Here is a 27682-nt window from a genome sequence, read left to right on the forward strand (position 1 = left end):
CGAGCTGGATGTGCCCACAGGGATCACCCAGTCCAACTGCTGGCAGCTAAACACAGCCCCTGTGCTCTGCAGGGAGAGCTGGAGGGGTCCCTAAGGCCCAGGGGACAGCACCTCCTCTGCAGGCTGCCCATGGCTCAGGAAGTGCTGGAGCTCAGTGCTGCACGCTGGGGTTACGGGAAGTACCGGGAATTAAACCTGGACTTTCACTCCTCCTCTCTTTAGCCTGGTCACACCTGAGCTCCAAGCACTTAGAAAGCAAACAACAATGTGAGTATCTTACACACAATGAGGGAATCATTTTATTAGATTATGGAAGACAGCAGCATTACAGTACAAAAAGTTACAAGAGTAGCAGAAAAAAAGTGTTTTTGGTTTAAATACTCAGGATTATACTGGGGAACATGAGAAGGATAGTACCCTTTTCTAAACTAACTCCTAACCAGGTTATCAAAATAAGTTTTGAATATTTAGCACAAGTAAAAAAGTTACAACAAACATCATTATAAAATGCTTTAATAAATAGTTTCTTTTCTGAAAGGTTTTTTTTTTAAGAACATGTCAAAGAAATGTACTAAAACAGATGATCCTGCAAAGCAAATCCTGCATTCCTGTATAAAATAACTGGTTTCAAAACATTCATGTTTACATTGTTCGTGGGCCAGAGTTTACACTCTCAGACATCCGTTCTTCTCAGTGGTAGGGTAACTAGGTATATGTAGTGTTATGCTTCTTCAGTAATTAAAATAAACTTATAGTCTGCCCAGTTAACAGCAATAATAAAAGCCTTAAAAAAAAAAAAAAAAGCATAAGCCTTCCAAAACATTTAACCATTTCTACTGAGGTACTCCCATCCTCTGAGCTTGCCAGCCTTTTTCCTTTAGAGCGAAAGATGAATAAAGCACAACAGAAACAACACTGAGGAAAATATTGTTCCCTTCATTAGGCCTGTATTTAAACGCAAAAAAAGTAATACCACATGTAATTAACATATTCACAAAAGAAAAAACAATGCCTCTCTATGTTGGTACTGTACAGTAGATGCACCCGTTAGTGTTCTTGAGATGGGCTGAACATGGGGATAAACAAACATTTCTGGATCTATTTACACGTAAGTGGTTATGCTCCTATGTAAATACAAATGACCAACAGATTCCTAACATTGATTGTATTAACATCATTTTCTAATCTGGACATAATACCAAAAAAAAGTCTTATAAACTGCCATAGAACCTCCTTTTCTGCAACATAAATTAAAAGGAATGACATGTAAAAAAAAAAAAAAAAGACCAAAATATTTAACTTATTAAATCAAATATACAGAGTGATTCATTTAATATGTACATATTTACAAAAAAGCACTTTCACTATTAGAAAATAAACTGTGTCAGTTGGGGAACCTAGAGTTCTCACAATTTTACTATATTGATATGGCAGTCTTTGACAGTTGCTATAGAAAAAGTTTAATCTCAAGGCACTTGTCACATGCTTCAATACTGCAATTCTAAAGTAATTCAACAGAAATAAAAAGGCCACTTTTAAACCACAGTTGAAAGATCTCTATAATTTTTTTTTTGTTCCTATTACAAAGTGTGTAAGGCAAATTTGGAAAAAATCTTACAGAAGCTACTAACGTAACAAGTGCAGTGAGCTGCCATTAATAGAGATTCAAAGTCAAGAAAGCAGTTTAAAGTTCACACAATTTCCTCAACCAGGAGGTTTTAAAGCCACCATTAAATTAGAGCAAGTAATAAAAAGAAATACATTCTGTAAACAGTGTACAGTCTTTTGTAATAAACTTTACACATATTGAAAATACAACCTCTCCTCTGCCACACAGCGAGTGTATTATAAGTAAACTTTACAAAAATAGCAACTATCAAAGATTACTCATTTTTTTTCATCTGACAGTCATTGAATAATTTATACAAGGCTAAAGAAACAAAATAAATTTTATTTATTATTTTTATTTATTTTTTTTACGCAAAATAAAGAAACTATGAACATTTGACTCCAGATATCTTTAGTCCTTGATGCAAAGTGGAGATGTCAATTTTTCCCCTCCCCAGCAGGCGCAGTCTGCCTACATCCCAAATACAGGTTAGTCTCTACTGCCTTCAAAGTTTGATGCATTCACATTTTTTACAGATCTGTTGTCCATTTTGCCTATTTGGTGGGATTTCTTTACTGGACTGCTCTCTGATGTGTCAGACACCTTTGTCGGCAAAGGCTTTGCCAGTTTGTGAGAGAGGAATTTGTCCATTTCCTCATCTCTTTCCTCCTCTTCATCCTCCTCTTCCTCATACTCTACATACTCCTCCACTGCATCACAAGTTCTCTTTTGAGGAGATATGAAGTTTTTGCATTCATAACGAATGTCTTTGTTACTGTAAGATCTGTCTATAGGATTTCTTATGGGATTTAAAGGTGCCCACTGGTTATTGGCACCCTCTTCTCTGGGAGGACGGCTTCTCTCTCTCTCTTTTCTCCTCTTCCGAGTCCACCACACGCAGATGATGATACAAGTCAGCCACACAATGCTAAACACCGCACAAAGAATTGGAACCAAATAATCTGGAGGGCAAATGGAAAGAAATAAAGTCTTGTGTTAACAGAACAAAATATATAGCACTGGACATTTGCAAGAGAAGGATCCATACTTGACTACAGGTGATCCCCTCAACCATTTTTAGGACAAAGGAAGTAAGATGTTTTTACAGCACAATAACAACTGCCTGAATGCACCAGGTCCATTTGAAAGTGCTCTTTACTAGTTTAGTTTTACATGATTAATGATGAGGGAGGAAAGCTCCATTTGAGATCTTTTGTCCCCTCCAACAGACAAAATAGTTTTGATAAGTAGCATCTTTCTCTAGCATCTATGCAAAGTTGGCCAAGAAAACCTGAGTAATCCTGCTACGACAAGGTTTTTATTCTAAGAAAATCCTTATCCTAGCAGGAGGCAGACAATGGAGTACTGTGCACCTAAGTTGCTCTAGAGTACTGGCACTTGCACCTGCATTTATCATCAGAAAGAACAGTCCTTTACCATCAGTGTCTACAGACATTTATGTATCAATGATCTCCAAAAACATCCAGGTTAGGGCTACGTAACCAAATGGGTCATGAATTCTTCAGCAAGCTCCTTTTCTACCTCAGGATGAAATATGAGAATATTTGCCCTAGGGAGAAGAGTCTTCACTGCTCAATGAGCAAACAAAAGTTGTTGAGGCAATTGCTTTTCTCCAATCTCTCAATCCAAATCTCACTATAGTGTCCCCCCACATAGACACAGATTATTTCTCTAGGAAAACATTTCTGGAAATTTTACGTATATTTGGATTTCTTCTGCCCCCCTTCCTCAAGAGCTGTACAGCTAGGAAAGAATAACAGCTTTTTTCTGTTCTTGATAAGCAAAAACTCACACATGGTAAGGGGCAACAATAGATGAGGTGCTTTGTTTTTATAGAGAGCAATGGGATTGTTCAACAGCTCTGCAGACAAATGCTGTCAACCCACCACTCTAATGCCTGATCCAAACATAAATACCCTCAGCAGTTTTAAGACATCTGCTTACAGAATAACCTGGAAATGACTATACAAAAACAACCAATGTTTCAACACCACAATCCTTCCCTCCAATGTTCAAGTGCCTTCTGAGCACATTCTTATGCGGAATGTGACACATTCTCAAACGTTTCCTTTTGGTACAGGAAGGTGAGTACACTGCCAACATGGCTGGCCTCAAGGGATCTCAAAATTGTATTTTAACAGTTATGGGAAGGGTTGCACTCACATGAATAACTGCTATTCTCTCCTGATTTTTCATAAGCAACCTAACATTAAATCATGAATGGGAGAAATACTTCAAAGAAAAAGGAGCTCTTCATAACAGCTTCTCCAAGATTAGAATACAAAGCTTGCATTCTCACTGCTATCACATCTATTATTTCATCATATGGCCATGGATCCAAGTTCACTTAGTAACAGGTTCTTTATACAGAATTTTTGGCATACAGATTCCAAATTCAGACTACTTTTTCATAAAGCTAGAGGAAATCAATGAAGCATCTAAATTATCAACTTCACCTACACTCAAAAATCCCATGCAAATGAGATTCTCAACATGTAGGGCTCTCAAGCACATTTTCTGATAGGTTTTCACCCACCTCAACCAATTAAGGGGCAGCAGTAAAACAAATACAATCCAAAACCAGGTTACAGTTTGCTTCATAACAACTCCACTTAAGAACTAAGGGCCAGTGGTCAATACTGAGCCCCCATATTCAAATGAGGAGTCTGGAAGCCATTTTGCAAGAGGATCCAAATTAATTCACTATTTTAGGAGACTCTTTAAATCTTATTGAGGTGGGAGGCAAAGTAATCTGCAGCCCTTTAGCCCTAGAATTTAATAAGCAATCAGAAAAGCCAGAGGGCTGAGGCATGCCCAAATCCCAGCTCAAATCCTTATCTCCTACACAACTGCTGTTTAAGGCAGGCACACTCCTTCAGGAAAGCTGAGGAAACAGAGCATTTGCCAAGACTATAACAGATGAAAGGCATTTCCTAGAAGGAAAATGCAAGGGAAGTGGAACCAGGCAATCTCCTAATTGTTTAGACTATGGATAGAAGATCTTCCAGAAGATTATGTTGGGGAGGTCTAGGAAAAAGTTGGGAGAGCCTCCTACCATTGTAAGATTTTCACTCTGGGGCTTGGTTGAACTTAAGCCTACCAGCGGTCTTCCACAAGCCCATCTCCTGCCTCCCCCAGGCAGGAACACAGGCATGCAAAACCTCCACTCGCTCAGTTTGGCACAGCTCTTGGAGATAAAGGTCTCCAATCACACCATATCCTCTTAAAGAGGAATGAATGCTGCATTTCAAGCCAGCTGTGCACTAGTGAGAAACACATGTTGAAAAGGAGAGCGAAGTTTTACATCATGGCCAAGTATTGGAAGAAACTAGACATCTTTAACTCCTGGTAAGGTAAATAAATAGCACATAAGCACTTCAGAAGAGAATGGTATCACACCACACCTTCTCTCTCCTGAATTTTCATTTCCTCACAGCCTCAGTACAGCAGCATCAAGGGCTGAGGCTGGTTTAAGGTTAACATAGGAAAACTGGACAGGCAGTCAGAGCCACAACCATGGCAAGAGTATCTGGGCATATCACTTAGGGATGAGGTTAAGTTTAAACTAGCACACAAGGACAGAACCTTGATCTCAAAGCCGCTTTCTCTTCAGTGAGTAACAGCAACTAAAAACACAACCCAGTGGATCATTTTCTCCAATGTGTACAGAAAGATAAGTCTGACAGCAGGGGAACAAAAAACACACCACAGAGGAGGTATGCATTGGAACCTTACCTGATGATGAATTCCCAACAACGATGGTCTCCACTTTGACTTCAGTTACTGCCAGCATGACCGTGCTGTTCTGTCGCTTGGTGATGGCATTGACTATTGTGTTAGCAGCATTCTGAATGAGGCTGTTATCTTGTTCATCTCGGTGTGGGACAAAGGACTAAAGGGAGTGAAGGGGGAAAGCAAGAAGTTATTGCAGTCACCTAACCATGGAAATGTACTTTTTAAATCTAGCAACACTTTAATTGAGTTCACTCAGTTGAATTTGCCTGACAGTAGCTACAAACAGTTCTCTAAAAGCTTACCACAGCAACAGCATGGCTGGCTCTACCCAAACTGCAGATGCAGTGTCAGACTTGGTGGGCAGCACACCTACTTGTTAATTTAACATACCTCAAAGCATAGGCAGTGACTTCCATGTTACTTAAACTGATGAGCTAAACTTAGTCATAGTTTGGAGCAGTTCAAGACATGTGGATTATCTAGATAGAAGCTTGGACTAATAACAGTCTGCTCTATTTATACCATACACTTTGGTCCCTGCATCATGGCTCAGCATGTTCTTTACAGTACTAGCAGAGACATACAGTCCAGCTTCTGCCTGGATAAACATTTACCATGAAGATTAACTCTTTCTTGAAAACTAAGCTATACACAGTAATGGAGGGATTGAGCTCTAAATGCATCTAAAATAAGTCTTTAGTTCATTAGGGCAACAGTTATTTTCATCTACTTGACTTGCACCTTGTTCCACTTCTCACTTAGTACCTCATGTTTAAAGAACATCCCTGAAGCAGCCATGCACTAAATGCACAGCAGAAACCTCTTCACATGAACAATCCAGCCACCTGTAACCATAGCTCCTTACTGAGAAGGTCAAGAGCCCAAGATTTCTGACAGAACAAGTAGGCACCTGTTCACTAAATTTGGGCTGAACTGGTCTTTGAAGTAATTTATCATGAGCTTGTTGTAGCCATCTGTCATTAACAAAACCTGCAGTTTTAGCTCTCTGGCAGTGTAGGAAATTGTGAGATCACAAAATTGCTTTGCAGACAGGACCAGGCCACAGATTGGTCCACCTGAATTCAAGTAAAACAAGCTTGAACAACTTCTTCTCCAGCAAAAAGTAATAAGAAAACATATTTGTATACATATACACACACATCTCATACTTACAATAGCAACTTCCACTGCATTCTCTGTGGAGTAAGATGGATCACACAATATTATCAGAGTTCTGTCCCTAGAAACAGTCCTAGTAGCTGGTAAATACCGGATTTCAGAACAGATATTTTCTGTTGTAGTGCCCTGTTAGAAGCAAGGGAGATTGTGTTGTTTTAGTTGAAGTAAGAAAAAGCACATAAAAATAAGGATCTTCAGAGTTCTTGCAGTTGCTAAGAACTGATCAAGGCAGAAAAGATGGGAGCAAGAAAGGACAGAAAAGTGAAGCACAGCATTTTGAATGAAGGGCAAAAAACTGAGCTTGCATGATTATGTTAGTACAGTCTGAACTTGAAATGTAAATAGTTCTTCAAGACTCAAGAAGACAGAATATTCAATACCAATCCAAATTTTGCCACACCCTTTAGACAAAGCTCCATTAAAAGCAACAGGAGTCTAGTAATAAAATTTCCAAGCTTATAATAGCAAGGAGTCATACTAGAAACCTTAATCTTGCATGCTGTGACATAGAATAGATCCCTACATATATTGCCACACTTCATTAAAAATTCCATTCTCACCTGGGGGACTTTGTCTCCATTAAAAATTAAAGTAATTCTAGCACAGTCATTGTCCAAGTACCCAGAATTAGGCAGACACTTGATATTGATAGGCAGAGGTTCAGAGGCACTGCATTCTCCCCAGTCTGTGCATGGTGGCTGAAAGCATTTCATATATTTCTCCTGGCATTCTTGACCCATGGGACACTGGTTATTGGAATTATCCCAGTATTTGTGTAACAGACAAGGCTTTTTTCCACACCACACCTAGGAAATAAAAAGAATGAAGATCTGTTACAGGTAGTTGCTCTCATGCATCAAATCCAAATAAGCAATTCACACAGAAAAATAACTGTCTTTTGATACTGCTGTAGTTCCATTAGCAGATGGAGCTGCTCTTCCACAAAATGACGACATTATTACAGTCACAAGAGTAAAAATCTGTGCAAAGATAATCTGAGGAACCACTGACAGGGCATATCTCTTAGAAGCTTATGGATCTGTCCCACTTAACTGAGTTATATAGAAACTTAGCATTTATTTTAATCTGGTCCTCTAGGCTTCTAAGATATAGCAAGAGCAACATTGCCATGAAGAATTTCTTCAAAATTCATAACTGAGACCCCTGCCAGAGAATGCAGAATATGTGAAGACCTGATGCACATTGGTGATAAGCACAACCACTCCAACCATGCTCCCAAAAGGTAACAGTTTGCTGGTACCCACAAATTACTGGGGTGCAGCAATTTCCAAACACAGTTCCATTCCAGGAACTGGACTTGGATGATCCTTGGGGATCCCTTCCAACTCAAGATATTCTACAATTCCACATAGCCCTTAAGATCCTACATAGTACTGCACAGCTATTAGGAACTTAGGGATTTCTTAAAGCACAATTGTCTGCAAAAAAATGCAAGTGTTCCATTACACATGGAAGAAATCCACACATGGATGAGTTGAATTTAAGGCACATGTTCAATCTGCATTTAGGTCTTTCTTTTGCTCAGTCACAAAACCACCAGGATCTAGTCCACTATAAATATACAAAGGTTGAAAGCTGTCAGTTCATAAAGCTACTGAAGAACAACACAAAAATACTGAACAATACAAAAAGGCAGTTATTACTCAGTGAAAAATTTCTTCCTACATGTCCTCCACCTTGGAACTCATATTTCAGTAAATTAGGAGTTCTAAAACTGTGTTTGCAAAGCTTCAGCAGTGTGATTCATTTATCCTTTATTCCAGCTCATATTTTATTTTCTACAACAAGTGGTCTAGAGAGTCTGTTCTAGCAGGTTGACAGCAGGACAGTAACTTATGCATTAAAGAAAATCCCTAACTACTTTTACAGGAAGACACTTTTCTTGTTTGAAAAAAAAAAAAAAAAAACAAAGAAAATTTAGAGGAGACAAAGACTAACTGGTGTATGAAGAACAATGAGTTTGTTTCAGCCACAGGAATTTAAGAAAATAGGCCAAAATGCCTACCTTGGTGCAGTCAATACGTCCATCCAAACAGTGGCAGCTGTTGCACTCCTGTTCCCACCGGCTGCCATGGGGAAAGGTCATTCCTTTAAGCCAGCAAGGCTTTCCAATTCCAATCACTAAAGAAGAAAAAAAAAAAAACCAAACAAAAAGCACATTCAGACACTTAACCTCTTCAAGTTATATAATAAATACTATACAAATTTAAATTAAAAATATTGGCTACTATTCCTTACATATCAGACTACTGTATATAAACTTTATACTGGCTACATTGTGCCCTATTGTGTTTTGGGTAAAGGTTGACAGCAGATATCAGAATACCTTCTTGGCATCTAGGACCAACTCTTCCAGGGGGACAAGTGCATCGGTATCCGTTTATTTCATCTATACAGGTGGCACCATACCCACAAGGAGAAGACTGGCATTCATCAATATCTGGACAGAAAATAGGTAAAACTCAGTGACAAGGACACAGGACATTGTAATTAATAATTTACTGAGGTGTAATCTAACAGTACCTTCTTTCTGTAAAAGCAAAGGACAGCGTGGCTACAGAATTAATCTTGTAATTAAACAGTTCTGCCATTTCAGCAATACCCCATAACAGATTTCTCATAATTGCACCCTAATTGAAGTTCTGGTAATCAAAACAGCAGTCATATGCTGACTCATCTCACAGAGCAGAGGTGTTGGACAGCTGAAGGTGTTAATGCCTTGTCCACATTCAGCTACAGAACAAGTCCCACATCCTGTTCTGGCACTAATCTCAGACATTTAGGCTTCACACAAAAGCATGTGTTTGCATGAAGTTATCAGAGTGCAAGACCTGAACAATGATCTTGCTCAACAATGCTCAAAGAAGTGACTTGCTGCAATACAACTGACCAAAAGGCAGAAGAGTAACAGTTTAGTTCGCAACACACGTTTGATGAACATTAATAACCTTGAAATAGCGAGTAGATTAATTTAATACATAGATACTTAGCATAAAAGCCTCTTTAGAAAAACCTTCAAAGGGGTTAGCCACAGAAAACCATGGGAAAAGGCAGGGAAGCATGGTCCATTCAGATGGACAGCAATGTGTCATTTGTTATCCTGGGGAAGTGACCAATACTGATTTGTGCAACAGAAACCAGCTCATCAAGCTGTGAGCCACAGGCACCAACTGCTTCATTTTCAACCAGAAACATCTCTCTTCCAAAGCATCTTTTGAAAGTTTTCTTCCATTGAGTATGAATGCCCTTTCCAACCCCAGAGAAAACTGTCTAAACACTAGATCTTGTCTGATACATAGTACCAGCTCATTTCAAAGTACAGAACTTTGAAAGTGAACATGAAAAATGGCAGCAGTGAGACTGTTACACTTGTAGGCAATGCAAAACAATCCAACAGATATAGAAAGGCTTTGGGTTCTATTTTAACTTCCTTCAAAAGTGCAGTAAGATCTAAACTTCAACTCTTTCCTGTCTTCACACTATATAGGTTTAAGATTCTCCAGTCTCCATATACTGAAAAGGGTGATTTAACTCTGTTTCTGAATCAGCCACAAAAGGCATTTTTTTCAGAGCTACTCCTTCCATCTATACCAGTCTAAACAAGTAAAAAAATGTCTGCAGCTCCATTATAAAGGCACAGTATTTGTATTTGTGACATCCTAGCCTTAAGGGGAAGAGAAGCAGGCAAGGAGAATTCAATATCCCTTTCTGGGTATCTGGATCTAGACACACAATGATTGCTATGCCTCTTTCTGTACTGAGATACCACTAAGCTGATGCTTCCACAAGTGCTGCCCTCCAACCAGAAGTGCTGGCTTGTTTGCTCTATGCCAGAATGAGGATGAAGTCTCAACTTGAAAGCACATCACCATACTGGTGGAGTGGAAGGACCAAGCCCAGAAGCCTTGAGGCTACAGAATATTCAAAGTCTGAACTTCCAAAGCAGAAAGTAAAAAAAAAAAGGTATATATCCATTCAAGTCAAAATGGTAAAATTCCTTCAAAAAGACAAAACCACAACAACCCCCAAAACCCAACCAAACAACAAACCCCCCCCATCAGCTTGTTCCACAACACTTCAAAATACTTTTAGGGTCTGTTTTTCTCCTTCTTTTTGGCCTCTGCCCTTCAGAATAATTACAGTGTAACAGGTTTGTTTTCTAGCTTTGAAAGACCTTTATCACACTTCTGTTATTCATGTGCCAGCACTACACTCAATGTTTTTGTTTCCATTTGGAATGTCTCAGTGCATTCTGGTTTCTTACATTAAGTGGAACACATTCAGATATATGTCATCTTTACCAACAAGATATTTATCAACAGAGAACTATTTAAAATTTAAGCTTCTATGAAGCCAGCACCCCAGAAACATCAGAATTATCCAAGAAAATCCAGCAATCAAGTCTTGAAGCATGATTTAAGCTAACTTATTTCAGTGCCATGCAATGAAATGAGTAACAGAACATAACCTGCTATTATTTACAAGGTATCAATACCTGGCTAACAGGTGGCTTCTGCTTCATTATTTGGAATTCAGCTGAGCTAATGTAAAAAGGGTCACCAGGTGTTCTTTCCAATTTGTGCAGAGTGGTACAAGCATGCAGGTACTTACTGATTCTGCAGTCAGGACCAGCAAAGCCAGGGGCGCATTCACATCGGAACCAGTTCACTCCATCAACACAGATCCCTCCATTGTAACTGTGAATAAAAAAGGGTGCTCAACAAGCCATCCACATTGCTTCATTGGTCAATTAAAGCTTTGTTAATCAAAGCTTCTGCTGCTCTTCAGGGGGACAATTTATTTCTATCAAGAGCAAAAGCATAAAGCTAGATAAACAATATTGCTTAGCAAGTCAGCAGCTAAACAGCAACATCCTACAGACGCATGAGGAAGCACATCCAAGAAGGCAGAACAGCACTTTCTAGTGAATACAAAGAAAGCCCTAGGTTTTCCAAATTTGGTTGTTTTTTTAATACACGAAGCACAGATGATGGCATCAGAGTGGACAACTGAGAAAGACAAGGCAGATTGTTTCATCCACATCAGTTTTTCCCCCCTTCAACCATAAATATCAGCCTCTGTATTTAAAATATTCCCACTTTATCTCCCAAAAATTCAGTTTTGTTTTTAAACATGTTTATACATAGTAATTGGTCCAACAGGACATTTTTATATTATTTAAAATTATTAACTGTAAACTAACAGGTTTTGATTTCTCATATTTTACTCTATCCAATTACAAATGCTTCAAATGTTATCATATGTGATTCACTTCCTATCACTGTAATTTACTGGTCAGTTCCACCATAGAGACTACACTAAAATACTTTTCTTTGTTCATACATGAATCAACTCAAGATGGTTTTGTGGTCTTTGGTGCTGTCAAGGAATATGGCACAGCAAAAAAAAATGGTTATAAGATATTTTACAGAGGCTGGCTTCAATTATTTTAGAGTTAAATTAGTTCCAATCTGTAATGTAAATCCATATTACTGTGCTCATTTGTATTTTCACAATAGGTACAGGACTGGAGTTCATGTACTTACCATGGATGAGGGTTGCAGTCATTGGTGTCTAGAAAAAAGAATATTGGCTAGTGTAAATAGTGGCACAATTTATTTTCTAAAATATAAACACTATAGTTCAGAAGCCACTATATTTGATAAGTAAAGAAATATACAGAAATGAATGTTTTCTTCCACACTCGAATAAAAAAGTTCAATTTTCATATATATCAACAGTAGGCAGCATAAAAACAGAACTCAAATTTAGAATTTCCCTCCCACTCCCAAAGTTACACCCTGGGGGAAAAAATAAAAATCAAGGTTGCAGGCTTTACTCCACCTAACCAATTCATTGTCTTGGTATGTCAAAGTAGTTAACAGCTATTCTCAGAGAAAATGGCTTATACACTACTGCCTGCCTTCCAGATACTCTTCATTATTAGAATTATTATTTTTTTCCTGCTCTGCATACATTTCCAAAATTGTATTTTTATAGAATGCTGAGAGTCTTATTTTGGCAGAGACTGGATGCAAAAAGCAGCACGACAAACTCTTCATTCATTACTCGAGCATCGTCTTCTTTACCTACCTCCCACTCTGAATGATTCAGATATTTTGGCACATGAACCCCATAAACTTGCTTTGTTTCAGTTAACAGCTCTCTGCCAGACACTCCCAATATCCCAGGGGGATGCAGGGGAAGAAAGAGAAAAGCCTTACTCTGTGTGCATGTGCGTCCTTCCCATCCTTCCTTGCAGATGCACGAGAAGGAATCCCCGCTGCCAACACACGTTCCACCATTCATGCAAGGGTTCAGAATACAGCTGCTGTTTTTAGCTTTGGAAACAGAAGAAGTGTCTGTTAGCCCAGAAAACAAAGAGTACCTATCATCTGGGTATGTCAGTGTCACAATCCTAAACAGCATTTAAGTCAACAGTTAAAAACTTACAAAATATCAAAAAAAAATCCAGAAATACTCAATCACATGACAGTGGCTCACCCACCTTCACCATGGTCCCAATTCAATTGTTTAACTGAACCATGAAATTTTAATAAAAAGGAATTACCTCCTTTCTGCCCCATTTGTGTAAGCATTCTTCAAGTACTGCTAAATTATTACTTTGGCAGTGAGTTACCCAGGCTGTGAGGTGTTCTTTGCAATAAAATACAAGTATTTAAAGCTCAGGTTTTGGTTAAAAGCTGCAATTGTATCTAAAAAGTAGAAAAACTCTACTAAATTATCTTCATTTTACTTCCTGATCATAATGGAAGTTTCATTTTCAGAAAGATGCAACACAGATACTACATTCAGTCTCCAAAGGGAAAAAAACCAAAATCAAGTAGTTCCCTACAGCAGGCATTAACCCTGCAAATCCCTCAGGAAGAACCTCCTAATTTCATTTTTCCTGGGTATGCCTGCTCATACACCTCATGATGACAAACCTTGGGACTCTGCAAGCCAAGCAGGGGAATAAATTCCCAGGAAAATCTTTACACAGGGCCTCTAAAGACCAAAAGAAAAGTCAAGACACAAGCCCAAGTTTTCTAAAACTGCTTAGGAGAGAAGCTATGGAAAAGACCATGTAAGAAGCCAGAGAAGAATTGTTTCCTAAAAATCAGTATCATGTTAGATAAGTGGAAGAAATTACTGAAATTTCAGTCACTACCCAACTGGAACAGCTTTGAACTGGTCAGCCAAAACAGTGTGTCTGTTTACTAAACAGTTGTTTATTTAAACATTTCTGTGCTTCATCTGTAGAAAATTTTAGAAGCTTACCAGTGTTGCAAGTACTTCCTATCCACTCTGGAGGACAGGAGCAGCGGAATGTGTCCCCATCATCATAGCACGTCCCACCATTACTGCAAGTGTTTGCATCACACTGGTATTCACCTACACACCACAACAAAGACGTTTTCATTTCCATTGGTCTTGTTGAAGGTACTTTTAAATCACAAAATTAAAGAGACTTCGTATTTAAATGCACCAGTACCAGAAACACATTGTTCTGCTGCTGTATTACAATAAACAACCCAAAGAATGGAAGCTAAGGACATCTCTCACGAAACCGTTTCAACTACACGAAGGAATACATTTTTTAAATGTTCCATTTTGTGACTGGGAAACTGGAAGGGGTAAGGAAAGTGCACCTATTTTTTCCCACTGTGATTGTTTTATTTTAAATTTCAGGAACTCCAGTCCCACGAGAAGAAAATAAATCTTTGGGTACTCTAAAGATCAAAGCAAGGAACACTTACGTGAGTGACAAGTTTTGCCTTTCCAGTCATTCTTGCACTCACAATAGAAGTCATTTACCAAATCAATGCATCGGCCACCGTTGTGACATGGGTTAGGAGAACAGTCATTGAAATCTAAAAAAAAGTTATTCAAATTAGATGATCTAGCCCAGCCAAGGCCATGAGAAAACAAAACAAAACAAAAAATCTCTTTATAAAGAAAATACATCTTGTACTACCTAGGAAGAGGCATTATTATGAGGTTATCTTTATACAAGCAAAGAAAATACTCTGATTTAGTACAGAGCAACATGAATTATAACTTTCTGACTGCCTAGAAGGACCATTCAGTATGGCTTCCCAGTAAAGCACCAAAGTAGCTTTGCTTTTACAAACAGCAAATTGTATTCTGAACTTCAGAAGGAGCTTCCTAGTAGGGACCACCATGTCCTGTAAAGGAGCACCAGCACAGGACATGCTGGGAGATCAAAGAGACAGTTAAGGCTCCCTTGTTCTGTTCTGTTTTAAAACACAGATTTACAGCCATTAGAGGTGGGTTAGCCACATACATACATATGTGCACACATTACAAAATTATGGATTTTAGAGAAAGCTCCTTTCACTTGAGACAAACATTTTAATAGGGGAAACATAACTATTCCAGAACAGATTTCATCTAGACCACACAAAAGGCTCTTCTGACAGCAATAGCTGCCAAAAGCTGCTCAGAATGTATTTCACATCTTAATTGATGCATGTCCTGCAATAAGTCTCAGCAAGTCCTTGCCATCATGTTTTAGAACAGGCTTCATTCAGAGCAGAAAAATAAACAACTGCAGTTTCCTCTGAGGTGTCTTAACCATGAACTGGCCCAGTTCACTTCCTGGCCAACACTCTTGCCTATCCCCAGGACAAAAAGCTTTCTCCTCCTGAAATAAATGCTGAACTATACCAAAGAATCAGATTCTGCTCCTATTAAAGGAGCTGAGGCTTTTAGTGCAGCTACCTGAAGGTATTTCTGAAAATATTTCTGCAAATAAGACAATTAGGGAACAGAGAAACTACCCCATTATTAAGCACATACCAACCATCTCTGTTACAACAAGGCTGCATCATTTGGCCCTGCAACACTGAGCAGTACTCACTTGTGTCACACAGCTCTCCTTCCCAGCCACTTGAGCAGAAACATCTAAATGAATCAACTTCATCAATACATGTCCCACCATTCTTGCAAGGTTTCCCAAGACAGTCATTGATATCTGCAACAAAAAGTCAACAATTATTGCTCAAGACTGTTTTCACCTACTCAGAGGAGTGATCTACACTTGTGCCTCTAGGAAAAGCAGCACAAAGTTGTTACTGCATTTGTACATGCAAAAGAAAAGCTTTAAGATGTGCTTTCAAGCCTGGTAGGGTTTCTGGCTGTATTGTCTCTCATAGAGCAAGTTAAGTCCAACCAGAGCATTACACTTACCTGGCAAGAATATCCAGGGGTTTAAAAACACCCAGACCAACAATACAAGTCCTGGTCCCCTCTTTGTGTTCTCATTTTGGAGAAATCTGTGGCTTGTAAGATTGTGCATAAAGGTAGTGGCTACAGACACATTTACACTGAAGCTGGACTAAAACCAGTGGAGGAAGTGTAAACCACTACAGAGACTGCTACCAGAAGAAAATTTCGAGCAGTACATCTGAAACAGCACCTTACGCAACTTTACTGAAATCTAAATCTTTTATTTTATGTTGCAGAGCTTCAGAACATTACCTTTCAAATAAATTTATAGCAAAAAGAATAATCTTTTACAAGCTCCTACTTACTTTCATGACAGTATGTTCCAGTAAAACCTCTGTCACAGGCACAAGTGAAATTCCCTCCTGGCTGACTAATGCACCGTCCATGAGGCCCACAAACATTGGATGAAATGAAACGAATTCCTTCTTGGGTAGCATTAGTGAAGACTTCTATTGTACAGCTGTCTATTACTGAAAAAGAAGTGAGGTCTTTAGACTAATGATCTGTACCACCAACCAGATTTTAGTTTTAAAAGAAGCTTTACAAGAATTAAAACTAAACATGATTTTATGTTTGCTGTAAGTGACCATCCAGCTCTTCATAACTTCCTCTCATTGCCTCACTGTTTTATGAAGTCAAAGTGAGTACAATAAAAACATTTCTGCATTATACTATTCCCCAAAATGCCTTTTTTTTTAATGTACCACCATCAAGACAGATTTATGGACAACAGCAGATACCTTTACAAGAATTGTTCTTGCAGTGGTCCTTGAGATGAGAACAATTTTTTCCATCATAGTCATCAGGGCAGGCACAGTAATAATCTCCTCCCAGATCATAACATTTAGCCCCATTCTGGCAAGGGTTAGGTTCACAGAAATCAATATCCATCTGTAAGACAGAGACCACAGTTAGCAGCAGCTGCTTCATTTCCCAGGAGTAAGCAGCATTATCTGCTTTGCCAGAGACACAGATGAAGCTAATGTACAAGGAACCTCAAGTTTTAAGGTTTATGAATCATAAATATTGCATTCCACCCCGCAAGACAGAGAAACTTCAGCTTACTTTAGTCTATCCTAATACAAAGCATTTCTGACACTGCTAAAAAAATACTCCTTTGGAGGAGGCTGAATAAGCACATTTGCAGTAACTCAGTGAATAATTACTTAAGCCATTAGGAGACACCTTACTGCAACTTCTCTGGATCATTATAAGTCACTTGTCTGTCCTTCACACCCACATACCAAGTGCCACAAGGCAAGCTAAACACCAGTGCACTTGCCAGCTTTCTGTCTGCAAGGGACTTAAAATGCACAGAACCTGAACAAAATCCCATCCCCTAGAGCAAATTCTCTTCCCATCTCAATTAACACATAGAATTTATTATAAAACCACACAGCTTGGAAGGGACCTCTAGAGGTCAGCTACTTCCCACCTCCTGCTCAAAGTAGGTCTAGTTAGACCTGGCTTCTCAGGACCTTATTTTAAAAAATACCATCACTACACCACTTTACACATAGTTACATGAAATGCACTTTGAAATCTGACCATCTGATCCTGAGATCAAAATTTAAACCTTGCCTTCATAGTGCAATGTTTAACATAGACATTGCTGTGGCAAAACAATTCTGCTGCTTTCTGCTTTAGACTGACACACAAGATCAACTGATTTGTGATGCCCTAAATTGGTCTCAAAATCCACAAAGCAGCCTCAAAAGGGATATTTTTACATCACAGTGTCTTTCCTCCAAATTATTTTTCTTAAGGATGGCTTTTCTCCCCTCCAGTCAGTTTTTCCTTCTTCACACCTCTCTTGGGAGAAAGATAATTTCATGTCTGTAAAGTTGAAAAGCTAAGTCCAGTATAGGTTTTAATCCCTATTTTTAGCAGTTCAGTAGCTAAATAGGAGAAAAATGCCGAACTAGCCAAAGGAGAAGGAACACAAATGGTGTTAAGTATTTAATTCAGAGGAGCACATACAATTCCAGTCACAACAGAAAATTTTTAGCAAACCATTTCGTGCTCTTACACAGAACATTCAAAGCAAGCTATAAAAAAAATAGCTATGGTCTGAGAAAGATTCTCAGATCTCCTCTATCAGATGTCTCCATTTGTTTCCTTCCATTAGTGTAAATTTCCCCTTCCCAATGCAAGTTCAGTAGCTGGTACTTTAGCATCTGGAATCAATGGTAGATATTTCCTGCAGCACACAAGGCAAGCAGCCAACTCCCCCCTATTATTCAAGCACATTTGCTAAAACTTTAATTACACAGTATTGTATGAATCAGCCCAGAGTAGAGCACTGAAGTTATGATCCTTATGCAGAAACAGTTCATGAGCTATTAGGTGCTGCACCAGTTTGATTAAACTGGTTGGTATCTGCAGTCCTTTTAAATTTTGAATAAAATGAGGGTACTACTTCTTTAACGATGCAAATAATGTAGAATAAAATTAGTTCAGTGTTTAAGAGAGATCACTCCAATATCCTCTACAAAAATTTCTGGAGCAAATCCAACAAAATCCTAGCCCAGTGCCTCCACTTGATACTAAGCATAACATCCAGATGAATTTGACTATCAGCAAAAGCCAGAAAGTGAATACTTAATGCAAAATAATTTTACCCTGAAAAGCCTAATGTCCTCCCTAGAAAAGAGGAATATCTTCTTTACCATTAATTACTTCAGGAATTACCACTAAGACTTCAATATTTCAGATCTGAGTCCTTAAGCACTAGAACTCCATGTTCCTAAAATGATCTCAGACAGAATTCTGAGAACTAATACTTGTCTATCTGCCTGCCTTTAGTAATTATGTTAATCATCACCATTATATATAATACAAATAATTACATATCAATTATTCTACTCCTACCAATAGCAGTAGGATTAGTTGAAGGGTAATTCAATTATGGTGCCTCAGCATTATTAGGATGAGAACCTAAAGCACTCCAGTGAAACAAAAGGACAAAGGTCCTGAAAATTGCAAAAGAAAACATTTCAAGTTTAAAGAATACCTGCAGCCTTAAAATCCTTAGGAAGGCCAACACCTGTATACAACAACTTGCAGTTTATCAGGCTGCAAATTCAAGTGTTCCAGCTACTATGACAGCACTGCACAACAAATTTGCTTATTCAGAGTATCAGGTAACAGCTACAACAGGCAGTGACGCTCCAGCCTTGGGTTACTCCCATTTAAACCCAGAGATATATTTCTTTCAGGAATTCAGTCCATGACAAGCATTGCAGTAATGTCTGCACTGCCCTCACCTCGCAGAAGACTCCTGAGAATCCCTGGGAACACAGGCAAGTGAATCCATTCACCAGGTCTTTGCAGCGGCCCCCGTTCTGGCAGGGATTGCTCTCACACTCGTTGGTTTCTATCTCACAGTTCTTTCCTGTGAAACCACGAGGGCACAAGCAGTGGTAACCGTTCACTTCATCCTTCACAGAGCAGGGAAAAGAAGCAAAAGTAGAAGGATTTGTTTATTGACAAAATTTGCACACAAAAATTCAAGTTATTTCTCTATTCTGGATTTGTGGCAGCAGTACCACCACAGAATTTTATTTTGTGAAATGGGTGCAAGAGTTTGAAAGTACAATGTTACATTTTTAACATCTGAACTCATTTAACCAAACTGTAATTGCAAACTATAAAACTCCTAACCAGTCAGACAAAGATTAATTTTCAACATAGAATGTAGTGAACAAGAGTTACCTTACAAGTCCCTCCATGCTGGCACTGTCCATGACAGTCATTTATATCTATGGTAAAACATGCAAAGCATTAGAATTCAGACTGAAAGACTAAGCTGTAAAGTATAAGTTTAGCATAAAAATGGAGAACAAGTAATTTTCAAAAAGGTTTTTTTCTAGATGTTTCAATGGAAAGGAAGGATTCTTGATGTCTTAAAAGATCCCTATTTTTAAAAAATAACCAATAGAAAATGACATTCTATATTTCTGCTACATTGTACTAAACATGAGATATCAATATAATTTCATATCTAACATTTTAGCTTAAAAGTATTTTAAATTGAACCAGTATATATCATTAAGAAATATGTAAGAGTCAAGAGATTTATTAAAGTGTGTCTCTAAGATCACTTTAATACCAATTACCGTTCAAAATACATTTTTGAACAGTATTTTCAATTTACATTGCTAGAAGTTAGAAAAATCCTGACAACAGGTGTTTCTTTCTTGTTAAAGTATGTATACTATCACTTATATATTTTTTTTAAAGAACAAAGCATCCTACTGTCAACATACATACTAAAGAAATACTAACTGATATGACAATTTACTCCTGTCCATCCTGGAATGCAGTCACAGTAATATCCACCAATGAGATTTTTGCAAGAGTAAGCATTAACACAGGGTTTCCCCTCACACTCATTAGCATCTGTGAAAGAAGAGAAAATAAAGAATAGAATAAAGAACAAACCCAGAAACAGATTACCACAGCACCAAGCAAAGTGTCCATGCAATCCCAGCATCAGAAGCTCACGTTAAACATTGGTAGGGCACTAAAACCATTTACATACCACAGGATTTTAATGCACACTTGCCTATAGTAGCACATGCATGTTATCTTACTCTTCCCTTGGCCAAAACTCAAAAAGGCAATTTGTTAGTCAGGGAAAATTCCTCTCTGGCCTCCACAAGCTTAGTCACTGTTCTGCCACCATGGAAAAGGAGTTACCATCACCAGTGCTGCATTTTGCAACAGAAAAGTTATGGGGCATTCTAAAAGACCTATTACAAGTAAGCTTAAATTGGGGCTTAAATAGCTACAGATCCACTTGAAACTTCTGGCTTTGAGATCTGCTAAAGAGGAGCTAAGATACCAATAACAACACACATATTCCACATCTTCTTCAATAAAAACCATGCCAGAAACACACAGAGTTATTAATTGCTTAGGAATAATCTCCAGTGGTCTCCAAAGCTGTAGAATTACTTACCAAGCTGGCAAGTTGCTCCAATCCACTGCTGTGGACAAATACACTCGAATGCATTGACACCATCAATGCAGGTCCCTCCCTGAGCACAGGGGTTCGAGGCACACTCGTCAATATCTGCAAAGACAAGGGGGGACTCCATCACACAGCCTAAAGCTTGGCTTAACAGGTTCTGCTTCAAAGCTACTTTGGGATGAAGGGGGAGAATGTGCAAACAAGCCTAGGCACCGCTAACCTAATTTTTTACTTGGGATTTCTCACATTTTTGTGACAGAGAAGATCAGCAAACAAGAATCAGATAACCTAATAACCTACCTATGATTTGCATGTTCATTGAAAGTCATGTCCCTAGATTGTGACATATTTTGCCAGTTTTGGTTCTGTGGTTGGTAATTTTCAGGGGTTTTTGGTTTGGTTTTTGAGCTGTTTTTTTTGGGTTTTTTTTTGAGGACAGTTGCTGTTTGAAAACAGGTAAGCCACCTGTGTTCCAAATCACAAGCAACATGCAAACTGCAATACAGTCCCACAATACATTTCAACCACTTCTCTGTCCTCTGAACCAGACACTTAAGCATTTAAGTGTGCAAATCTACTTTTCTGCTATTAAAGAAAGGGAGAACCTTTAACCTTCACATTTATATTTCTCAAAATGAAACTATTCTGTATTTTGCTCCAGAGTGGCTGAGTCAGGAATTGACAAACAAGCTTTGGCAACAGGGCATTTCTTTGGATACAGTCCAGCTATGCTTCTGATAACTTTCTGATAACAGATATTAACTGCATTAAGTCAATACTGTGGGCTGCACAGAACCCTCCTCTTTTCACTCTGCCAATGCTCAGCTGTTAAAAGACAGGGAAAGTGAAAGACTTCCACCAAATTCCAAACCCACAGAGCATGTTATCACCAAGCATCAACCCTTCCAACCCAACAGGTCAGGCACCAGCAAACCCATACCCACCAACAGCACATGTTGGTCCACTCCACCCCGACGGGCAGTGACACTTGAAGCCTGACGAAATTTCGTGACAAATTCCACCATTAGCACAGGGATTAGATACACAAGCATGCTCAGCTGGGGAGAAAGAAGGAAAGAAATTCTTGCTAAATACTCTTCCAGTACCAATTAAGGAGAACTTGCAGTTAAAAGTTGCATTGGCTAAAAGTAACCAAGGGAAATAACAGTGGAGAGATACCAGTACAGAAGTTTTGAGCCTTCCTCTCCCACCTGCAGAGAGTCAAGATTCCCAGAGGGAAAATGAAGCAGGATTTCACTGAAGATGTATCCTCCTTCCCACCTAATGCTTAGAAAGCCTAAGTACAGACAGCTCACTCTATTCAATTCCAGCTAAGTTCCCCACTGACACTCTGCTTCTAGCCATGCAGTTCCACCTCCAGAGCACTCCAGCACTTCTTTTAAATTCAGTGAGAAAAAACTGATATACTGTACGGAGAAGTCTGAGTTGTAGCAGTTTAAGGTCTGTTTAGCTTCATCCTAGCACTGCTCCTTGCAAACAGCAGGGAATAGAGGTGCTCACAGGCAGTGATGCTCCTTGTCACTCCATGTAGGGCTGTAACAGTGGCAGAGGCTGCACAAAACCATCAGGTTGAGGAGGGACAAGCTTTTTGTAACTTCTTTTTGGTAACTTCCCCTCTCAGAAGCCAAGGAAGCCTTTTTGTACCAGTACCTAAAGTAGCTCACACACCAACCTACTGTTAAAAATCACTGTAGATGTCAAAAAATATATGGCTCCCTTTTTCACTGCCTCCTCACTGAAAAGACAAGCTACTCCCCCACAGCTTTCAGGGCAAGCTATGGCAAGATTTCCTCCATTTTAGCCTAAACTTTACATCATGTTCTACAGCTGAAGCAAAATTTAAGTTTTGATGGTATCTTTAATACCACATAGAGCTTTAGGAAGTTCAAAGATCTACATCCTGATTAACTCCAAAAACCTTCTGCTGATAATAGTTTAGTGAGATTAAGGCCAAGCAGTGAAGATGAAAAAAAAGTTCTTTCCATCTAAAATTTTAACTATCAAGGAACAGCAAAATTCATAGTGAGAAGCTATGAATATCAAATTTCAAAAAAAGGATTAAACAATGCATCATGACAAAGAAAAAGAGCATTCAATTAACCACTATATGAAGCAAAATATGAAAGAACTAGAAACTGCACACTGTCCATTTACCTCCAAAGTGAAAATAACCAAGAAAAGTCTCCAGAGACAAAAACTGTCCCTAGAACATGAACATTTTGGTCTTTGTGTAACACATACACAGATAGAAAAAAGCAACATGCTATCTTTGTACTGTGGTTGACATAGGAAGCAGTTTTTCAAGACACAGATCTGTTAAAAGGCAAAGCCATACTTCCTCACAAATGTGGTTTAAATGCTCTCCTCCATTTTGCCATCAGGCACAAGGAGGACACTTTTTGTTCAGACTGATCAAGGTGACTCTGTAAGAGGGTCTGAGCACATTTCCATAATAGTTAACTTTTCATTATTAATCCAAATGTATCAGAAGTCCCACATTAAAAGATTAAGTTTCAGTTAATTAAAAAGCATAGTCAACACATTCAGCCAACTAAAAATGGGGCCAAAGCCCCACATCAGAGCAGAAACTGAAGTGTCCATCACTTCCACCTTTCTTGGTCCCCAGCTTGGAAAAGATGCATGCTTGCCAGCAAGCCAGAAGACAAGAAAAGGGGCAGCAGGGAGTAAGGCAACAGGTTAGACATATGGCTCTCCCTATTTCATGAGACTACAGCCCAACTGCATATTTGGATTAAGGGAGACAAGTTAAAGGGAAGAAATAGTCTCAGCCTTATCTAAAGGGAGACTGGTGCGGCATTTCTGTTGTCTTTGGTGATGTTTTGAACAGCCAGGCTCAGACCCCAGAAAGGAGAGGTGGAGCACATGCCCAGTGCAAGGCAGCAGCGCTGAGGCAGTGTCCCAGGAGAGGCGTCCCACGTACCGATCTCGCAGTTCTTGCCCGAGTAGCCGTCGGGGCAGGCGCAGCGATACTCGTCCGGCTCCGTGTTCATGCAGGTGCCGCCGTTCAGGCACGGGTGGTGATTCCCACAGTAATTCAGATCTGCACAGAGAAAAGACCCAGTCAGCAGGGAACACGGATCACACCATTTCAGTCCCTACTCAGTCACACAGATGCCTTTCTGGCTCGAACATCCTTCAACCCACATCATCCCCATATTCCAGTGGCTAGCCTGTGATCTGGTAACTATCCACAGAACAGGGAAGAATGAACAAGAGACAACTGCAGGAGTTAGAAGAGTCAGGACAATTCCAAGCCTTTTGTCTTGAACTTCCTATACTTCTGATGCCTAGGCACCATCTGCCACACGAGAATTAAGGCACAGAAACACTCGGGTAGTTGCACACTAGCAGAAAAGAAAAGGGGTTAATGAGTTATCAGTTAATCATGCAACTTAACTTATTTTTCCTGTACATTAATGTTAAGTACCTTTGTTACAGAGCAGGCCACCCCAGTTGGTTTCACAATTACACTGCCATGGTTCATTACAGCTCCCATGAGCACAGCCTGGGTAGCGGACACACTCATCACAGAACTGTCCTTGCCAACCATAATGACACCTAAGATGTAAGTTCACATGTTAAAAGTTAGCAACATGATGCTTCATCATCAGCATTACATGTATTTACAACACTACACTTACCATTCCCAAGAACAAGGCCAACTGTTCAATGTGCAACAGATAACAAAACTTTATCCTGTTTAGAAGGGACACAACTAGTCCTGTTGAACATCCTTTATGGGAACTCATCCTGCTCAAATGTGTTACACACAATGGCAACAAACACCACCAAGCAGTACACGTTATGAGAACTGGACATGAATTAGTCGGTCTTTCACAAGAAGTCCCATCTTCACATAATCATCTCACACGAGGACAAAACTTGTGATTGATACAAAAAGCTGAAATTGATTTTCAGGAGACTGCTGGCTTACAGCATTGAGCAGCACTCTGCTTTTCTGTGAAAAGAGATTTCAAGATAATAGCCAATTTGCTCTAGAGTGCTACAGCCTTAAAAGGCCAGGGCAGCCAGAAAGGCAGCAGTCTTGACAATTTTCTCAATGCCTGGTTTCTCAAAAAAACCTTTTTTCACAGATTTATTCCATTATATTGTCAGTGTTCTCTACTGGCACTATGGAAAAAGTATTCTTTGGAGAAAGGAGGAGTGAGAATAGAAACAAAGGCCATTAATAATTCATTTGGTTTAGAGTTGAAATTTCCCCACAAGATTTCTTCTGAGACCAGTATCTTTATGTTAATCTGTATCAGAACTCCACTAAAAGAAGCAACTGTTTATGATACAGGGAAGTATTAAAATCTGAACTAATAAGGGGGGGGGGGGTGATTTTTTAAAACATATTTATATTTCACACATATTTTAAGTACCAAGAAATAATAAGCTTGCTCTTTTGGGCAAACAAAAGAAATGTTGTGTCTGTTAAGAGTGTATTTCTTATACAGAATTCAAAAAACATACGAGCAACAAAGAGATCACACTGAATGAGAGTTGGGCACATGCATAACAGTCCAGCCCTATTGCCTAGAGGAAAAAAAAGCATTAGAAATTAAACTACATTTTTTAGATTTGCCACTACCATTCTATTGTCCACATGATTTAAATAGTATAAAAGAGCAGAAAATAAATTAAGTCTTTGGGGGGGGCAGTGAGAGAAGAAAAGGAAGAGAAGTATAAATGAGGAGTCTTGGTTCCTTGTGAATCAATCCCCTTCCACTTTCAGTAACCTGGATCAATCCCCAGAGGAACAGATCAAGCTGTGATGGCAGGACAGTATTTAAATCCCTTACTGTTTACATTTGAAGTAAGGAATCTAGATGCAGAGTCTCTGCAAGACCATTCTTTTCATACAAGTTCTAGAGCTACTTTGAGCTCTTGTCCCAATACCTGCTCCTGCCCTGAAAAGCTCCAAGATCTCCAAGAAGAGCCTCAGCTGAGAACCCAGTCCAGAGGCCTCAACTGCTCCTCTGAGCAGGGCTGGCAGAAGCCTGGAGAACACTCATATTTTAGAAGCCTCTTTCTTTGGCTGCAGCAGCAGCAAGAGGAAACAAATACTGCTCTTGCTAAATTTGATCTCTTCCTTCCTCCTCAAGGACAGAAAAATCTTTTCAGAGGATGGTAATAATAAAAAAAGCACTGCAACTTACTTTACTGGCCCCAACCCAAATCTTCATCCATGCCAAACCTGGCACTACTGCCAGTGATTCACCATGACTATCCCAGCCAGAGCCAACTCCCCACCCACATACAACAAGCATTTTCAAGAGCTGAAAGTCTGCATCACAAAGCAAATAATCACAGTAACTCAATTTATTCTCCATAGCCCATGGATAACAAGTTTCTTTGTTTGACACTGCAGCGGTGCTTAAGAGTGCAAAGAAAAATACAGCCATCTTCTAGAACTTGAAGGCATCTTAAGCACCTACTTGAGTTTGTAGGTATGCTTGGTGACATCAAAATTAGTTCAGCAGAAAAAAAATTGCTGCTTTTTCATGATATTCAACACAGTCAAAGTTTAGCATTAAAGTTACCACCATGCCTGAGGGAAATAATTTCTAGAGGCTAAAAGCAGTCCAAAAGAACACAATGTTTACAAGTCAAAAGGTTACTATGTGGTAAGCTGATCAGCCTTCAGTTTACAAGGAAGAGTAAATTAGGATTTCCTCTTGAACAGGAAGTCTGGTCGCATCCTACATTAACAGGTGCTAGAGCAGCATTAATTCCACTTCCTTCTGAAAAGATAATGCTGATATGGATCTCAGCCCACCCCAAGAGCAAGATGGGATCAATAAAGGTAAACCAACTCAGAAATGGGTATGTTCTCTGTCATTTATGGGTACGGATGTGTCATTTCTGATAAAAATATCAAGAAAAAAAAACAAAGATGAAAATTATTAATGATTTACTATGAGAAGCCCAAATGGTACAAACACAAATTCAACATCATTTAGGAAAAAAACCCCAAAAAATTCAAACCAGAATTCCTTTTCAAGTACCAATCACTTGTGCAAAAACCAAAAGGAAACAGTCAGTGCAGCTAATAGTGGGCTAAAGTTACTTCTTCCCTGCCCTCCCATCCCAGTCAAGAATCAACTAAATAGCAATTCTAAATTTTTCACATCTGACAAAATAAGAAAGCCAAATATAGAGAATCTATAAGGATTCTCATTGTTCAACAGACAAAGAAAATTCTTATTGGAATCAAGATTCTACTTCCTTTGTCCTTCCCCTATGCTGACTTCATCAGCTCAAAGTTGTCTTCACAATCCAGCACACGCAAAACAAAAATCAGACCTGGCTTAATCTTAGCCCTTGCTGGGTTATTAGGAGTACAAAGAAACTACCATAAATAGATTGTTACAGTTTAGTAACTTCCTGATGGAAGGCTGAAGCACAGGCATCTGCTCCCAGACTAAAGCATCCCCTTGGGTCACAACTAAAACAGAGTGTAATTGGGAGAGAAGAACAATTGTTGGTTATCTTGAAACCAACAACTTGGAGAAGAGATCTGGTAATTCTACAGGCACACTTCACAGCTTCCATTTTCCTTAGATGAGAGTCTGGGGGCAACAGAAAAATAAGAATTCAAACAAAAGGCTGGAGGTGGGGGTGGCAGGAGTTAACATTAGCAAAAATTCTAGACAACCCTTCAATCGTCAGATTAGAAAAACTGCAACTGTGCAGAAAAAAATACTACTGTCATTGTCAAGCAGAAAAAGCCACAATAATTCAGCTCAGCGGGGCTTCAAACAGCTAAATCTCAGGAGAAAGGACTTTCTACAGTAAATTTCAGTGCATTTAAAGAGGTAAATTTAACATCAGGGAATCCTACA

General features: G+C 39.1%; 1 protein-coding gene across 1 annotated transcript in view; it reads right to left on the reverse strand.

Moving 5' to 3' along the window:
• Positions 1–276: 276 nt before the first annotated feature.
• Positions 277–27682, reverse strand: part of JAG2 (jagged canonical Notch ligand 2) — a 68358-nt gene continuing 40952 nt past the window's right edge. The window contains exons 6-26 of the mRNA XM_054634979.2: positions 24262–24392; positions 23755–23874; positions 21737–21850; positions 20781–20894; positions 20105–20218; positions 19532–19578; positions 19084–19257; positions 16558–16708; positions 16123–16287; positions 15450–15563; positions 14326–14439; positions 13847–13960; positions 12790–12906; positions 12112–12139; positions 11177–11262; positions 8892–9005; positions 8571–8686; positions 7105–7350; positions 6539–6670; positions 5366–5522; positions 277–2571 (exon numbers count right to left, since the gene is read on the reverse strand). Coding sequence (XP_054490954.2) covers positions 2099–2571; positions 5366–5522; positions 6539–6670; positions 7105–7350; positions 8571–8686; positions 8892–9005; positions 11177–11262; positions 12112–12139; positions 12790–12906; positions 13847–13960; positions 14326–14439; positions 15450–15563; positions 16123–16287; positions 16558–16708; positions 19084–19257; positions 19532–19578; positions 20105–20218; positions 20781–20894; positions 21737–21850; positions 23755–23874; positions 24262–24392 — 2941 coding nt within the window. The 3' untranslated portion in view covers positions 277–2098. The remainder of the gene's footprint in view (positions 2572–5365; positions 5523–6538; positions 6671–7104; positions 7351–8570; positions 8687–8891; positions 9006–11176; positions 11263–12111; positions 12140–12789; positions 12907–13846; positions 13961–14325; positions 14440–15449; positions 15564–16122; positions 16288–16557; positions 16709–19083; positions 19258–19531; positions 19579–20104; positions 20219–20780; positions 20895–21736; positions 21851–23754; positions 23875–24261; positions 24393–27682) is intronic.

The sequence above is a fragment of the Agelaius phoeniceus genome, chromosome 6 (assembly GCF_051311805.1).
Source record: "Agelaius phoeniceus isolate bAgePho1 chromosome 6, bAgePho1.hap1, whole genome shotgun sequence".
Lineage (NCBI taxonomy): Eukaryota > Metazoa > Chordata > Aves > Passeriformes > Icteridae > Agelaius > Agelaius phoeniceus.